General features: G+C 39.3%; 1 protein-coding gene and 1 long non-coding RNA gene across 2 annotated transcripts in view; one reads left to right on the forward strand and one right to left on the reverse strand.

Moving 5' to 3' along the window:
- The window catches only part of LOC122641642, a 22,837-nt gene extending 5,575 nt beyond the window's left edge, over window positions 1-17,262 (reverse strand). Inside the window, exons 1-2 of the long non-coding RNA XR_006329938.1 lie at window positions 17,250-17,262; window positions 11,639-11,645 (exon numbers count right to left, since the gene is read on the reverse strand). This is a non-coding gene — a long non-coding RNA (uncharacterized LOC122641642). The remainder of the gene's footprint in view (window positions 1-11,638; window positions 11,646-17,249) is intronic.
- Window positions 6,253-18,005, forward strand: part of LOC122641639 (DNA-directed RNA polymerase I subunit 2) — a 92,037-nt gene continuing 80,284 nt past the window's right edge. Inside the window, exons 1-5 of the mRNA XM_043834924.1 lie at window positions 6,253-6,553; window positions 6,633-6,752; window positions 11,884-11,960; window positions 12,087-12,150; window positions 12,340-12,410. Of these exons, the coding sequence (XP_043690859.1) occupies window positions 6,308-6,553; window positions 6,633-6,752; window positions 11,884-11,960; window positions 12,087-12,150; window positions 12,340-12,410 (578 nt within the window). The 5' untranslated portion in view covers window positions 6,253-6,307. The remainder of the gene's footprint in view (window positions 6,554-6,632; window positions 6,753-11,883; window positions 11,961-12,086; window positions 12,151-12,339; window positions 12,411-18,005) is intronic.

Here is an 18,005-nt window from a genome sequence, read left to right on the forward strand (position 1 = left end):
AACCTGATCCAACTTGTGAGTCCTGTCTACAATAAAAAATGACAAACAAACCCTTTTCAAATGAGGGTAAAAGAGCCTATGAATACTAGAGTTAATCCACTCTGACATTTGTGGTCTAATTTAGATATTTAATTTGTAATTTTTTTACTGATTATTCCTTAATCCTTCCATGGGTACACATACATAATACATTGGAAATTGAAAACCTTTGAAAAGTTCAAAGAGTTCTGTTGGAGAACCAATAGGTAAGTATAATTAATATCTAAGATCAGATCGAGGAGGAGAATACTTGTCAGATGGGTTCAAGGATAATCTCAGAATAGGAAGGGATTATGTCACTATTGATAGCCCCTAGGTTACCAAAATAAAATGGTATCTCAGAGCGATATAATCAAGCATATTTGATATGGTTTGTTCTATACTTAGCTACGATGAGTTACCTTTATCTTTTTAGGGTACTGCCATATACATATTGAACACGGTCACAACTAAATTTGTACCAAACACACTTTATGACTTGTGGTATAGGCTAAAACCTAGCCTATGACAATTTAGGGTTTGGGGCTGCATTGCACATATTCATAAGTAGTAAAAAGACAATTTGCAATCTCAAACAATTAGATGCTTTATCTTAAGATACCCTACCAGGTACTATACGGTATTGTTTCTATAACCCTGTAGAACAAAGGGTAATTATTAGTAAACATGTGACATAATTTCTCCAAGAGGATTTTATCACTAGACAAATAGAAACTTTTTCTAATGATCAAGTACCAACTGAAACTCAAATTGAACATCTAAAAAGTTTTCTATTGATCAAGAACCAACTAAAATTAAAATTGAACCTCCAATTGAAACTTCTGCCGAAGCGGAACATCCTCAAGAGTCTTGGCATAGCGGGAAAACTATTAGACCCCCTACATATTTTCCCCTTCTCACATAGGATAAAGAGAAAGTGGAAGAGTTCCTCATGGAGTATGATTCTTTAGAATTAGATCCACGTTCCTAACCTAAAGCTTTAAAGGATGTGGACGCAAGTAAATAGATGGAAGCCATGCATTGGGAACTTGACTCAATGTATTCTAACCACGTATGGACTCTAGTAGGTCCACCTTATGGTGTAAAACCCAGTGGATTCAAGTAGGTTTATAAGAGAAAGAAACGTGTGGATGGGAGAGTAGAGAGATTTAAAGTAAGACTTTGTAAAGGGTTACACCCAAGAGAAAGGAGTGGATTACAATGAGACTTTTTCACCAGAGACAATGATTAAATCCATTCAGATTTTATTATCGATTGATGTACTATGACATTAAGATCTAATAGATGAACATACAATTTTCCTTCCTTAATAGATATTTTTATAAAGATATGCAACCAGAGGGGTTCTCTACTCTTAGAGCTAGAATCCGTTTTGACAGGTTTTAAACAAAGCATTGATGAACCATACATTTATAAAAAGGTCGGTGAGAGGGCGATTTGTTTTTTGATTTTATATGTAGGCGATATATTTTTCATTGAGAATAATGAGGGCATGTTAACATCTGTAAAGGTCTGGCTATCTGCAAACTCTCAACGAAAGATTTAATGAAGCTAGTTACATCCTAGGTATAAAAATTGCGAGAATTGCAAGAGTAGGATATTAGGCATATTACAATCCAACTATACAGATAAAATTCTAGCTAGGTTTAACGTGCAGAATATCAAGAAAAGAAATATTCATTTCAGTCATGGAATAACTCTTTCTAAGTCACAATGCCATCAATATACTGAGGAAATTGAGGCTTTGAATAGAATTCCTTTATGCTTTGGCTGTGGGAAGTCTCATGTATGCTTTGGACTAGATTTTTTCTATGCAGTTGGGATTATGAGCTGGTATTAGCATAGGAACATTGGATTGCTACTAAGAATATTCTCAAATATTTGAGGAAGACGAATGATTACTTTCTGGTTTATAGTTATGATCAACGGTCAGTCGTAGGTTTCACCGAATTAGATTTTTAGACCGACAAAGATGACCAAGATCCACGTCTGGATGGTGTTTACTTTAGGTGGTGGTGTGTCATATAGAAGAATGTCAAGTAGAAGTCAACAATTGACTTCACGACTGAGGCTAAGTATATAACAATTAGAGAAGTGGCTTAAGAATGTGTTTGGATGAAAAAGTTCTTAATTGAACTGCTAGTTGTACCTGAGCTCGTCAAGCACCTCAAATCGTTATATTGTGATACCATGAGAGCTATCGCACAAGTGAAGGAACCCAAAGCTCATCAGAAGAACAAATACATGGAGGGGGGGTGGAAGTACCATCTTATTTGAAAAATTATCCAGTGTGATAGTGTAGACATCGTTAAAGTTAACTCTAAAGATAATTAATCAGAACCCTTAACAAATGTTTTCTCGCAAAATGTATTTGAAAACACATGAAAATAAAATATATGAGAAATGATGCACAAATGGGAGATTGTTGTTAGCCTGTCCATGAAATCTAATAATTAAATTATTTCATTAATTTTATTATGCATGGTATTAACAAGCTATGATTGTCATTGGGTTTTCACCTAAAAGTGTTCATGACTAGAGATGAATTTGAATTACCAAAAAAAAAAAAGACTAGAGATGAATTTGGGCATTCCGTTCATACGATCGTCACACTATGTGATTCTGGAATGATAATACCAAGACACAAATGTGAGTGTATATATGTACATACATTGGACTAGATCACTTGAGAATCTTAAATGGAATAATGTTGAATGTTGATGCAACAAGATTCTTATAGATAGATATTTTTTGGTCCCTTCACCTGAGAGGTCCTTGTTGTAACGACTAGGCATTCTGGTTTGGTGTATCAACGGTTGATGTCAGACTATATATTAGTGCATTGGATTCATGGTGTTGAGCTGTGTACGAAAGAGTTGTTCAACATGATAATAATCAGCCACAACTCGTTCGAGTCAAATGAGATTCGGTCTTTTCACTCGAGTCACAAACAAAATTGGCAAGTCTGGTCATTTTTAAAAAAACCCGTCATATCGTTCTACTTGAGTTGAGTGAAATGGTAAAAACCTTCGAATCCTTTTATTTCATCGTTCATTGACAGAAAATGAAACCCTAAGTCACTATGCAATTTCTTGATGGATAACAACCGTGAAGCTTCCCACTCTTCTGTATAGTTTATCAAATTAAACCTGAATTGAACTATATACAAAATGGACTTGTATAGAACCTATACTACGAGAAGAATACATGTTTATTTAATCGGTCACATTGGTCCTCATGAATGAACCCAAACTTCTTTCTTGTGGGTGGGGATGAGAGAGAGGATTTCATTTCTATTTTCAGATTGATGAACCACTATTCACTTATAAACATTAAATTTATAAAATTTATTATTTATTATATTTAAAAGGGCAAATTTCACGGACACCCCCTATAACTATTCAAAATGATAAGAACACCCTAAATTTTGAAAAAATATCAAAGACTGCCCTTATTTTATGATTATATTTCAACTAAATCCAGTCCGTTAGTCTTTTGCAGTTAAGTTGCTATTAATATTTTTATAATGGCAAAATTACCCTTTCAACAGGATGAACTCCCCATAATACCCTTAAGAGTAAAACCCTAAATCTCATTCTCTCTGTTCATCGTTTTCACCGGGTGGCGTAAGAAACAAGAGCAGCGTTGTCGTCCCAAGCCCAAAGCCATGGCTGATAACCTGGTGGAGGTGGAGGGTATGGGTACGCCCCTTGGGGTGGATAGCCATACCTTGCCACCAGCTGAGGATACGGTAGATACGCTCCGTGAGGCGGTGACGGCGGATAAGGTGGATAACCAGCGGCCCCTGGCGGAGGATGTAACTGGTTCACCTGCTTTCGATATTGTCGGCAACGGAGCAGTAACTTTATCGTTGGCCTTATAGCTTTTCCAGTAGGTTTCCTGACCTGATAACTGACGAATTGTGCAGAATTTCCTTTACCGACGCTATCAAGCAGCTACTTGATGGGACATGTACATCGCCGATTTCTTTGGTTTGCTGCTTGCTCTGGGAAAGTGTAAGTGTTTAGGTCTGTATTTCTAGAAATTGGTTTCTGGGACAGCCCTCGATTCTTTGGCTAGTGGGTCTTTCTTCTTTCCCTTAATCTTGGGTTTTAGGGGCCTCGAATTACAAGTTTGTTGCGTGTTCATGGACTTGTAAGACTGCCTTTTTTCAGTTTCTTTGTCAGAGAAAGTAGTGTTTGGTACTTAAATTTTCCATCTCTTTATCCAATTTGAGTTTTTCCTTTCCCCTTTAAATAGATATTGACAGTTTAGTTTGATAGTTTAGTCTAGAGTTGATGTTGGATGCTTTCGGTTTTCTCCCAACTCCTCCCCCAAGTGAAATTAAGAAGCAGTGGAAAACCCACTTCTCTTTTTACCGTTTATAGTTAACTTGTTTTGGTTCCTGTCGTGGATGAGCTATCTCAATGCTCTTGGGTTAGATTTGAAGGCAACACATCTGTTTTTGACGCTATGCTGTTGCATTCTTTCTGAGATCCCCATGAACTGGTTCATCAACTGTGGTTTTATGGAGTAGAAGATTGGTTTTCTCAGTTATAGAGCTAAGATATGGCTCAAATTGTGAGAGAAGATCCCTGCGAGCGTTTGGAAGCTCCACCAGTACTACCAGTATATTTGGTCGAAGAAATTTCCCAGAAGATGGTGGAAGAACCTTTTGATTGCCTGGGTGATTGGTTGGATCTTGGTGTCGTTCTGGACCTTCTGGTACATGAGCTCTCTGGTGACTGAGAGGAGGAAAGAGGCCATTGTGAGCATGTGTGATGAGCGGGCGAGAATGCTTCAGGACCAGTTCAATGTGCGCAAGCTCGTTGATTTGCTATGGCGGTTGAGAAGAGGGGAAGAAATGAAATGAGAGTTTATTGTGACCGGAATTTATTCTCTCCGGTCGCAGAGAGCGTGGCCGGCGGTGCTACTGCTCACTGTGTCGTACTTTCCTGTTTATGGGCTTCTGTGTGAAATCAGTGGTGGTCGGAGAGACAGTGGTGGTGATGAGGAAGTTTGATTTGGGAAGCTGATGGAATCTTAGTAATTTTTATTTAAATTACTAAGAGGGTAAAATCGACATTTTAATTTTGGGGGTAACCTTGCTTAATGTCAGGGGGAAGGTTGCCATTTTTACAAAATTTAGGGTGTTCTTATCATTTCGAATAGTTATAGGGGTGTCTGTGAAATTTGCCCTATTTAAAAATAAGAAAAACGTGATTCGCACGGACTAGATTTGATTGGGCTGACTTAAAAGATTTTTTGAAAGATAAGTCAAGTTAGAAAATTTGATTTTTCCATTATGAATTTTCAACAACGGTGTCATTGGAGTTTTATCTATCCATAAAATCTTATTTTTATTTGTACCTTAAAAACTTTGAGCTGGTTTGTGCTAGTACAGACTCCTGATCCCACATTTGGGTAAGGGTGTCAATGTGTACCGAGTACCATATATCAATATTGTTTCCAAACCATACCGAATAAATCTGGTATGGTATCGATATGAGATACTTGTATTGATTTGGTATTTGGTATGGTATTGGTATGTAAATATACTGAAAATACACCATACCGTATCAATATCATACCGAATACCTGTACTGAATAATATCACATCGATTCAATATGGTATCGGTATGAGATATCTATACCGAATCGGTATGGGGTATGTGTAGTGTACCATAACCATATTGAAACTGTACCAGTTAGGGGTGTCAATTTCAGGCCCGCATCGGCTGGCCCGATCGAGCCCGACCAACGTGTTAGGCTTGAGCCCGGCCTGAATAACAGTCGGTCATTCCCGGTGTAAGGGTCCAGCCCGATCGACTAATAGCCCGACCCAACATGACATGTTTAAAGCCCATTTTATGGCTTGTTTAGAGTCCATTTTACTCCGTCCGACACATTTAAACTCGTTCAGAGATAAGTGCGGCAGTAACCCATTTAAGGCCTGTCTAAGACCCGATTAAGGACCGATACCCGAGTGACCGTTTATAAATGAGACCATGCCTAGTATATGAGGCCTGATTACTTAAACGGACCGGTTACAGTGCAAGGTCCTAAAATGGGTAAAGCCGATAAGGCCCGACCAAAACCAGCCCAGCCCAACCGAAGCCAGCTCGGCCCGAGCGATTTACACAATTACATCCTTAGAAGTTAGAACTATCAGAAAAAAAACATCACCTCTAAAACCCTAAACCCCTACAGTGTTAATGCTCAGGGAGTCTCAGGAGTGGGAGTGTTTTGCAGTCGAAGGAAGGCAAAAATGGGTGTTGGTACAGAAACGACGCCTGACTACGAGGCTCTGGAACAGCTTTTCAAACCACACATAGAATCTTTCGATTATTTCGTCGAGGCTGGAATGGAAACCATGTTTGGGAACATCAAACCTGTCGAAGTTTTTGATCCCTCCACCAACTCCAAGCTCCGAATTTGGTTTGGCAAGCCGGAATTATTCCCTCCTTCGAAGGAACTTAAGTCTGGCATGCGCGATCCTCTGTATCCCTTCGAGGTAATCCGTTGCCTTAAATGTATAAAACTATTGTTACAATTATATTGTGATTGAATAATTTTTTTTCCTGGTTAAACAGTGTAGGCTAGCTCGAATCTCGTATTCTGGAAGATTTATTGCGGACGTTTGTTTTCAATACAATGATGGGGCCGTTGTGAGAGAAAAATTCAGTTTTGGGCAGCTTCCTATAATGCTAAAGGTTAGGGAATTTAATACTTCAGTTTTGAATGAATTTAGTGTTATTTTTTTCATGTTTGATCCATGTTCGTAATTAGATTATCAGACTTAAATTCTGAACCATAATTATCCGATAGGGGATTTAGTACGAGAAATGTGAAAATTGTAGTAGGGAATATGATTTGGATAGTTAAGCTTGTTTAGTGCGTAAAACAGGAAAGTTCAATGAACTGCATTTCTGGAAGAGGGTGTATTCATTTGCGGATTGTGTTTCTTAATGACTCCATTTGGAACATCAACTCTATTTTATGGGTTGCGTGTATATGTGACTATGTGTAGAGGCTCTAAGGGGTTTATTTAAGGGTCCCAACGGCTATTTGGCAGGTGTAGTTTATATCTAATAGATGCAAACACAGGTGAGTGTATATTGAATAGATGTAAACGGAACTTTAGTTCCTATATGGTCATTATGATAAAGGGAATTATTTACTGTGTATGAGAACAAAGTAAAAAAAAAAAAGAAGCACTTCTGTTGTTTTTGTGCTTTTTTGTTGGAACACATTTAGAACAGAACATGTATATGACAGCTGTTTTTTTTTTGGGAATGAACCAGGTAAAAAAAAGAAATTTCTTGGCGTTTTGAAAAACAGAAACAAAATTGGGCAACAAAAAAGACCCAGCTTATGCGAGTCTCGAGCTCGACTCTCGACTCTCGACTCTCGACTCTTGACTCTTGACTCTTGACCCTCAACTCTCACCTCTCGACTCTCGACTCTCCACCATCATCACCGCCACCATCGCCACTGCCACCGTCACCACTGCCACGCCATCGCCACCGCCATCACCACCCCATCACCACCACCACCATCGCCTCTAGCACCAGCACCACCATCGTTGCCACCTCCTCCACCCATCACACCACCCTCACCATTGCCACACCGCCACCTCCACCACTGCTAATACAGCCACCACCGCCGCTCCACCACCACCACCACCACCACCACCACCCCCTCCACCTCCACCTCCATCACCACTATCACCATCGCCACCACACCACCTCCACCTCCACCTCCACCTCCACTTTAATTCTTTGTGAAACATCATCATCTATATCACCTTCTTTGTGTATGATAGACCCCAAATATCTGAAATAGTCAATTGGTGGTAACTCTCTTTCCTTAATTTTCACTATGTCATCATCCATCATAGTGTGGCTAAAGTTACACATCATATACTCCGCCTTTGATCTACTAATCTTAAAGTTTCTTGTTTCCAAAGTCGATCTCCACATCTCTAATTTAATGTTAATCCTTGCTTTTGTCTCATCCTCCAAAACGATATCATCGGCGAAGAGCATACACCATGGAGTCATTGTTTACACAACAATAAAATTGTAAGACCAAATGCCTTATGCGAGCGAAGCGACCATGCATTGGCTGCCTTCTGTGAAAGCGGGTTACAGGTTGCGGTGATTGGGACAAGTCGCTGGTTCTGCGAAGGAAGAAGAGAGAAAATAAAAAAAAGGGATGAATAAATAAGATAATAACATTTTTTTTTGGGTAAATATATAATAACAACATGACAATAAAAATAAAGTAAAAAACGCAACGGAAGAGAGAAAAGTAGAAGGAAGTGTAGGTTTTCAGTTTTTAGGGTGCCACATGGCATCCTTTGGATGTATTTCTAGAGTAGCTACTTTGGATGTACATCCAGAGGATCCAGACTTGAGAATTTCTAGGACCAAAGAGTCAATTTCCATCACAAATAATGGAAGACACTTTTGCAAGTAGATGTAAATGGACCGAATTCGGCTATCCTAATCGATATCCGAACATGGTACTATCCGTATCCGAACTCGGCTATCCTAATCAATATCCGAATTCGGTTCGATATCCGCCGGAGATTCAAAAACAATTTCTGAATTCAAATTCGACAAGGTAACAGAAATTTGGGATATTCAGATATCCAATTCGAAAACGTCCATGAGAGAGAGAGTTCATCTTCCTTATCTGTATAACAGATCTCACCCAGATCTGGACTCGTATTTCTTCCTGTCTGTTTCAGATTCAGACTCGTAGTTCTCAATTCACAGACTTAACCTCTTTTCCCTTCATTTTCCCTCTTCAGATTTGATGGTTATCTTCCCCAAAGCTTCAGATCTGATAGTTAACATCATCAAGAGCTTCAGATCAGATAGCTATCTAACCCACAACTACAGATCTGCTTCAGAGCTACAAGAGGGAAGAAACTCTCCAGGCCAATAAGTTTCCATGTTCGCTTAGAACCCTAACCCTGAAATCTGCTTTGTCCATCCTCTCTTGCTTGCTCTTCCTCCTTTCTTCTCCATCTTGATTCGTCGATTCGAAGCCTGTCTACATCTCAGATTTGGATTGGATGGATTGGATGAGATGAAGTAACATCAAACCAAAGAGGCAACAGTCGGAGATGCCGAGATAAAATTGAGAACACCGAATACTCTAGAGCCAAATACAAAAGGGAAAGAATGAAAAACCCTATTTCTGCACTCCACAATGGATTTTTTTTAAAATTTTACATTAGTATGTCCACTATAATTGCCATATGTCTTTAAAAAAAATAAAATCCATATGACAATACATTGGTATTATAAAATAAAATATGTAAAATTAATATTTACTTTATTTTATAATCGGATACGAATCGGATAATATCCGGTCGAATATTGGGATATCCGTATCCGATTAGTTCCCATACGGATTCGGATAGTTTCCGGATAGCGTTTTTCCGAATACAGATACCCCTAAATGGATACGGATGCGAATCGAATTCGAATTTTCGACTATCCGTTTACATCCTTATTTGCAAGCCTATCTGAACCAGCATCATACCTAATTATGCCAAGAGAAGTCTAAATAGAATCAGAAAAATGATGCCAATATTTAAGAATCTTTCTATAGGCCCAAGAAGCATTCATAGGTCTCGGGATAGTCCAGATGGAATCAGACTTGAGATATCTAGAATACACTGAATCTACCCAAGTGCTCTTCTTTCTAGCAGCAATATTCCAAATAAGCTTGATGATGCCAGCAATATTGCAATCCTTCACTCTACGAAGACCTAAACCCCCCTCATTTTTCGGAAGACAAACCTTAGCCCAACTGATAGAATATAGAAAATTGGAACTGTCATTTCCTTTCCAAAGGATGAGGTCATAAGGGGGTATCCTAGTCTACTTCAAACTGTCTTTGGTTGCTGTTATTAATATAAGACGGCAGCAATTGCAGCCCACAATTTTTACTGTACAGAAGTTTGTTCTCTTTGGCTGTGGTGAAGCAGTGACCTTCCTTGTGGTGATTCAAGGTGACGATTGGTGGTGAAACCAGTCAAACGTTGCGGTGGTAAGCTCAGGTTTAAGCTCTTTTCTTTTCTTATACTCTTTTTATCAACTCAATTCAAGGTATAGCAGTGGTACTACCAGATCTTGCAGCAGAACCAGCAGTACCCACGATTTTCCTTTCCTACTCTTGGTGGGATTTCTGATAATAGGTCGTCTACAGGTCTGATTTACATTCTGATTTCCATATATCCTCTTCGGTCAGTCATCTTAACCTTCTCCTACAGTCAAGTTTTGATTTTGCAGGTTGAATGCCATAACTCCTATTCTTAGTTGTATTCAGCACCTGCTATTTCGGGAGGTTATTCAAGAACTGATATTTGTTTATCTGTTAAATCTAATATCAGTAGCATAGAGTGCTCATTGCTCTACTGTTGGGTGTATTGAATCTGAAACTTGATCGTCAAAAAGATCAGTTGACTGGTCAAACTTGAGGTCTCCTACTCCTACTAGGAATTGATCATTCCAGCAGAATCTGACCCTTGGATCAGACTAAAACTTTCAGCCGCTATTCTAGGCCATTAGAGGAGAACTCGTCCTGCATTATCTGGCCATCTGAGTTGGTGATTTTGTTTTTGCGATTTCTCTTAAATCTAGAAATTTCGTCTCTGTTTTCGATTCTGTTTTGGTTGGTACTGGCTATACGTATCAGAAGCACATTAAAGGGGTTGGGGGAAGAGGAAAATCTAAATGTAGAGGAGAAAGGATAGAAATCTCTTAATGTACCTGTGAACTTGTGAAGTGTATAACTTTGGAGGAAAGCGTGGAGGAGAAGAGTAGGAGGGAAAAGAAGAATGAAGGGAGAGGAACCTCTTAATGTACCTGTGAAGTGTTCAACTTTAGAGGAAACGGGTGGAGGAGAAGAGTAGGAGGGAAAGAGAAGAATGCATAATAAAAACCCATACTTTTTAACACCCAACTTAGATATTATGCTGTGCATGCTGTATAAGACCGAAGTTAGCATGTTGCTTGATTGCTCATTTTCTTATGTTCAGTTTTGTGAATTGTGTTTTGGTACTCAAGTTTGAAAAAAATACCCTTTTCTAGCAAAGTAGGTTTTTATTATTATTATTTTTTTGTAATTGTAGATAACAGAAAATTTTATTGATGCAAGAGTAAAAAATCCCGTAACAAAATGTTCCGGAAATGTTGCAAAAAAGAAGAAAAAACTAAAGAAGAAAGAAGAAGCTGAAACCTAGGAGTACATCATGAGATGATCCCAAATGATGCTATTCTGAAAGTTGGATAGATTATCAGAAACTCCCTATTAATCTATGAACTCTCTTTTTGGCCAGCTGGTCAGCCACATCATTAGCAGATCTGGGCCTCCAGTTGAACGACCAGTTCATTTGAGAAGCCATAGATTTGTTACTTCTTTTGACATGGGTGAACATCAAGGGACTGGAGAATCTGATCTCATACGGGATATTATAGTGACTGAATCTCCCTCTACTTGAACAGAATGAAAACTCTCTTGCAAGTAAAATTTCAGCCCATACAGCTGTTATTGATAATATTTGTTTGTGGTTTTCCACTATGTTTCTTACTGTTAGCAATCCATTGGTCAATATCAATTTTTTTTTTGAATTTTTGGTGAAATAAAATTAGAAGGAAATACCTCAACCAAATAGGGTATTAGTGTATTACATGTTACAACTGATCATTGTTGAATCCTAATATTTTTAAATAATGTGATCACTTTTTTTATTTTATTTTAATTTAAGTGTTATCTACTCTATTTTAATCCTTTGTTTGACGGTTTGATTTTCTTACTTTCTAGTCAAAGGTTTGCCACTTGAGAGGTGCTGATCCCCTGAAACTAGTTTCTTACAAAGAAGAGGCGACTGAAATGGGCGGGTGAGTAAATTGGTCTTCTAGAGACTAAAGCCTTGTGTATTTTTTTTAGGTGTAACTACTACGCATTAGGCCATTCTGCTCTTACTGTCTTATACCTTGAATAACTTTTCACTTTCCTTTTGTTAGGTACTTCATATTGAATGGGTTGGAGAGACTTGCCCGGCTTCTAATTTTGCCCAAGCGAAATTATGTGAGTAACTTGTTCTTTGCCAGGCCGTATAACCAAATAATTGAACCTTCAGTTGTTGTATACATGAAAATGTTTGTGACCTCTCTGGTATAATAGTGCAACATGGCTGAATATTGCCTTGAGAAGGTTCATTTTCCTTTCCTTCGGTAATTTTCACTGCTGAGTAGATGAATTGTATGCTTTTTCCAGCCGACAAGTGTGGTGCGGAGTTCATTTATTGAAAGAGAAGTAGGATTTACTGATAAAGCAGTTACGATAAGGTTCTTTCTCGCCTATTCACATTAAGAGATGTTACATTCTATTATGCTTAGTTTTCCTATTAATTTCTTGAACAACTTAGTTATTTTGTCACTTTGTTTATGCATAATGTGATATTTTTGTAGAAAGATGCAGGAAAGTCTAATTATCTTACGATTCTGATAATTAGTTTCAGGAAAGTAAATTAAGTGGAGACATTTAACAAAAAAATTGAATAAGGCTTGATAAGGAAAAATCAAGAAAATGCTGTTTAATGTCTCCCAAATTTGACCAAACTCAAAAGAACCCATTGGGAATCATAACCAAGGTTCAAGATCTCGCGATATATCGATATCTCGGGCTGGCCGAGGTGTCCGAAATATCCAAAATGTAACGAAATTTTGCCGAAATATGGTATTTTTTCTGCCATATTTCGGCAGTCCATTTCAGTGGGTTTTGGGCCATATTAAGGCCTGGTACTTCATGTACACCCTTATTTAAGCTAAATAAACACATTTAAACCTTCATATTGCAAAAAAGTGAACTCAAAGTGGTGTTTTGGGTTTGCACCCTTGATTGACAGTATACGATCGGACCCTGATGTAAAAATAGCACATTGTATAACTGTATAAGTACTGAAAGATATAATAACAAATTGAAACAAAGTGATGAATAAAAAATAAAGTCAAATGTGGCCTTAGTTTAAACTTTAAACTCAAAAATTCATAAGTGCATAAAGTCATTAGTTCAATACTCTTTACTCAATAGTCAATACACAAACTCACAAAGTCCCAAGTTCACAACTCACAACTCACAAGTCACAAGGCTTACAACTCACAACTCACAACTCACATGACTGACAACTTTCATGAAACAAATCCTAATAATAATTGCTATGCCTTCATGGATCGACTCTACTCATGCTCTGCTGGAGTCGACGTCCATTGTCCTCTGTTTGAAGGACATATGTGGACCACGATATAGTTTCGGAGAAGAAACGAGTGTAGTCATCCATAATTGCCATGTAAATGGAGTCATCAACATATTGAAGGTAACCTATCCTAGGATATTGGTGACCAATCTGTGACTCTGAAGAAGAACCATGACTACCCACTGATCCAGTATGATGTAATGTTGGTGCTGGGCCTACTGGCAGCATGTATGGTTGGAGAGTTGGGTAGCTAGGGTATGAAAAGATGTCATCCACAAAAGATGATCCAGTACGACCAGTATGTCCCTGGGGTTGGTACTGGGACTGAGAGTCATAGTCCCCAATTAACTGCCCATATCCATATCCACCTTGAGGTTGTGATGCACTATAATCCGATGATGATGGATTGGTATGTGCGTCAAAAAATGGGGCACGCCAATGCCTGCTTGATCCTCCCTCCCTATCACCTATACTCAATCCGCCAACAGAGCTAGATAACTCATCAATATCCATATAATCAACAGCCTGTGTTTGCCGACCCCTACGCTTCCTGGTGTATGATAAGGGGGTACGTGAGGGTGCGGGTACGGGTGCAGCCTCACGTGCACCATGGTCCATATCTTCTGTGGCATGATCAAATTGTGTTCCTCTAGTGAATCAGACTGGCTCTACAGGCGCCGTCTGCTGGTCTACCACATAACGCTCTTACCTTCCATCAAATGCTTCACCACCATCACCACCATCACCATCACCATCATCATCATCACTGCTATCATCATTACCATCACCATCACTTCCATCAGTTCCAGTTTGAGTTTGAGTCTGATTCCTATCAGTACCACCTGAGGACCTGGACCAGTCATCATCCTCATCAGCATTGCCACCTGTTGGCTGGAATGGTATGAGTGATGCTTGCTGTGCGTGTATCTGACCCTCGTCAGCCATATAGTCATCCACATCAGCACCCATCTTAGAGGCTATCACGGGGTCTGGCCTACCTCCTTCTTGATCCAACACCGACTCACCTCTATCCCTCACCCAATCCACAATAGGGTCCTCATCATCTGAGTCAACTTGAAAGATGTTGACGAGGTCAATAGTGTCCCTTTGTCCCTCATGTTCCATGCGTATGTGTTGTAGTTTCAGACTTTCAGCCTCAAGTTATAGTGCACATATACCATGTTAGATAGACGTTCGAAACCCAATCTGTTGCGCCTCTTGGAGTGGATGAGCGAAAATGTTCTCTAGTTCCTCTCACAGCCAAATGCGGAACATGTTTGGGCAAGGACCTTGATTACTATTCTCCTTAAATTCTCAGCTGATTCCCCATACAACACCTACCTTTCAGGTGCATTACAAGTTTACAACAAAAATATACGTGTCAAAAATTTCACAACTTTCAACTTTTAATACATATGTAATTTAAAAGAAGAAGATATTGAATTGAGTACCAGCATCACCACTTGCTCTGCCTTGTACTGCAGCATCGGTTCCAAAACTCCCCTATGCATCCCTAAAAATCTTTATCTATACCCATGTGGAAAATTAGTAATGACTCATTAACTAATTAATACTTACTAATTATATTCTAAATGAATTATAGACTCACCTCATTGTTGCATATAGATTGTAGTCTACCATCTGGCTCCGACTTTCTTACTACTTGTTTCACAGCATTAATAAGTTGAGTATCCAACCTAAGCCTATTATTATATTGATACTTGGGGTTCAAGTAGTATGCTGAAAATTGACATACATAAATGAGATATTGTAATTAGTAATATTACTAAGAAACTAAGATATGAATTAGTTATATGAACAAAATTACTCACCAGTCTTATGCAGTGGATGTATAAGTTGATTCTCCCAGCGAGCATTGATAATGTCCAAGAAGTGCTTGTTACCGAGGTTCTAAAACTCGGGTCTCGGTGGCATCTCGGCCCAGCCAGAACCCGAGACGAGTCGAGATCTCGCCGAGTTACTGCATTTTTTTTTTTTTTGACTCAGACCCCCAACTCAGTGGGTTTTACACATTTTGGGTCTGAAACTTGGTATTAAGCCTATTTCAGGCCATTTAAACACAATGGCATGCCCAGATTTCCCAAAAAACAAGTCCAAATATGAGTTTCACTTTGGACCATAGGTTGGTAGGCGACGAGTCGTACTAAAACAACCTACTCTATCAAGGATTACACAAATTTTGTTGAAAAAAAATAGATTTGGGGAAAACTAGAAAATACCTTTGAAAATTCTTGAAATAGGTGATGATTCTTGGATTGTTGGAGTTGAATCTTCAATTTAGCACTTGAATCTCACTTGAAACCATGCAATCCACCCAAGATTTGAAGGAAAGAGGAAGAAAATGGAGCAAAATGGGCTGTTTTCCCTTTCTTTAGAGCTATGGACAGAACTCAGCGAGATTTTCGAGTTCTGTCCATGTAGGTTAGTTTATAAAATGGGTTAGATGGGTGAAATGGGGAGAAAAAATGGGTCAAAACCCATATCCAGACCCGATACCGAGATCTCGCCGAGATCTTGGCGAGAAATTGCATTTTTATAACGTAAAAAATCAGGCAAAAAACTTCAAAATTGGTCTCATTTGGCTGGGTCGAGACGATACCGAGATCTCGCCGAGATCTCACCGAGAAAGTGTATTTTTATAATGCGTATGGCATCTCGACTCGAGTTTTTGAAAAACCGAGAAACTCGATGAGATCTCGGATCTCGCCGAGACCTCGCGAGTTCTCGAACCATGCTTGTTACTACGACGAGCCACATTGTAGATACTATCCTTCATCAAGTCTATTGCAGCATATAGGACTGGCATGGTGGGGCTCTTGAGAGCGGAGTCCGCTATATGTAGAACTTTAATTACTGGCTCCAAAACTTTCACCACTTTGCCTAGCTTTGTCCAGAATTCCTCGGAGGACATGGTTGCCTGTGCTTCCCTCCCACCTGTGGTATTGGAATCCTTCCATCCAAACCACTCCTGAGAAGCAAACATAGATCTCAGCTTGACCTTCTTTGTCTCAAAGCTTTTTAGGGTAATGTAGTTTGTGGCAAATCTAGTGATGCCCGGCTTCACCAAGTCACCCCCATATTTTTCCCTCAATAGATTTAGTGTGAAGTGGTGGTTGTATACAAAGTTGGTGACTTGTCTTGTACTTTCCACCACAGTCTTCACCAACTATAACTTCCCCATATCCTTCAGCATTTGATCAATGCAATGGGCCGTACAAGGAGTCCAGAAGAGCCGGTACTTACTGTTATTCAACATCTTCTCACCGGCCTTCTTGAAGTTGCTTCCGTTACCCGTTACAATTTGGACAACGTTCTCTATTCCTACATCTTTTTCAACCACTTCCTTCAACAATCTGTAAATATATTTTGCATCCTTTATCTCTTTGGATGCGTCCACAGATTTGAGGAGAACTGTCCTCCCATCACAATATACCATAAAATTGATGATGAACTTTCTTGTAGGCCCAGTCCAACCATCTGCCATTATAGTTACCCTGTATGTCTCCCACATACTCCTCATCTCCCCAATGTACTCATCAATCTTACATTTTTGTTGAGATAAATAAACATTTATTACCTCATATGGTGTTGGCCCCTTGAACCCTGGGCCAACCTCTGCAATTGTATTAATCATGGTATCATAATGGGGGCCTTGTACGGTGTTTGCTGGGATGGTATGGTATAGCATGCACTTAGCTATTGACTCTTTCACTAACCCCCTTCATATTCTTCCATGCTCCTTTGATTTTTGGTTGAGTGCTTCCCTTCTTCCTATGTAGTTTGGGATCTAATGCTGATGGTGGTACTGGTACCGATAGAGGTGTTAGAGTTGCCTTCATACATTGTGATATTTTAAAAGGATTCAACAACCCCCCAACTCTAGAACCTCCAGATGTGCCTGCTCCTCCACTACCCCCTATTCTCTATCTCTGTTGATCTTCTTGAAAACTAACTTTACTCCTCGAAACAGACCGTCGAAAGTCCCTAGGCTCCTGTGGTGTCTGTATATCAGCAGGCACATAGATGGAGTCATCACTGTCATCATCATCATCATGGTATTCTCCTCCTCTTCCTCCCATTGAACTCCTCACTGCCTCCTCAAGTTGTTCCCTTACCCTCTGCTTTTCAGCCTTCCTCTTATTCTTTCCCCTCAAACTGTTACCAACTTCCCTAGCTACTTGAGTAGGGACCATATGACAACCTACAACATCTTTAGATCATCCAGTCAGATGTTGTTTAAGTCTATTGGACTCCACCTCCCAAAAACTGCATGTGACAATAGTTACATTGGGATTTTTCTCTTATCCCCATTAATTGGAGTGCTATGTAACCATGCAATGTCAATCCTAGGCTGCCTGACCCACCTCCCAAAAACTGCATGTGACAATAGTTACATTGGGATTTTTCTCTTATCCCCATCAATTGGAGTGCCATGTAACCATGCAATGTCAACCCTAGGCTGCCTGGCTGGCCTCTGCTCTCTCTGCTCCCTCTGCTCCCTCTGTTGACTACTTTTCCCTACCTTTTGCTTTCCTTTCTCACGTTGTCTTTCACGATCCGCCATAATATTACTTGTTTATTGCAATGTAAGTAAAACATATGATTAAAAACTTAATGTAGAAGTACTTCAATTGAGACTTTGAGAGTAGTAAAACAATTGTATAGC

The sequence above is a fragment of the Telopea speciosissima genome, chromosome 10, assembly GCF_018873765.1.
Source record: "Telopea speciosissima isolate NSW1024214 ecotype Mountain lineage chromosome 10, Tspe_v1, whole genome shotgun sequence".
Classification (NCBI taxonomy): domain Eukaryota; kingdom Viridiplantae; phylum Streptophyta; class Magnoliopsida; order Proteales; family Proteaceae; genus Telopea; species Telopea speciosissima.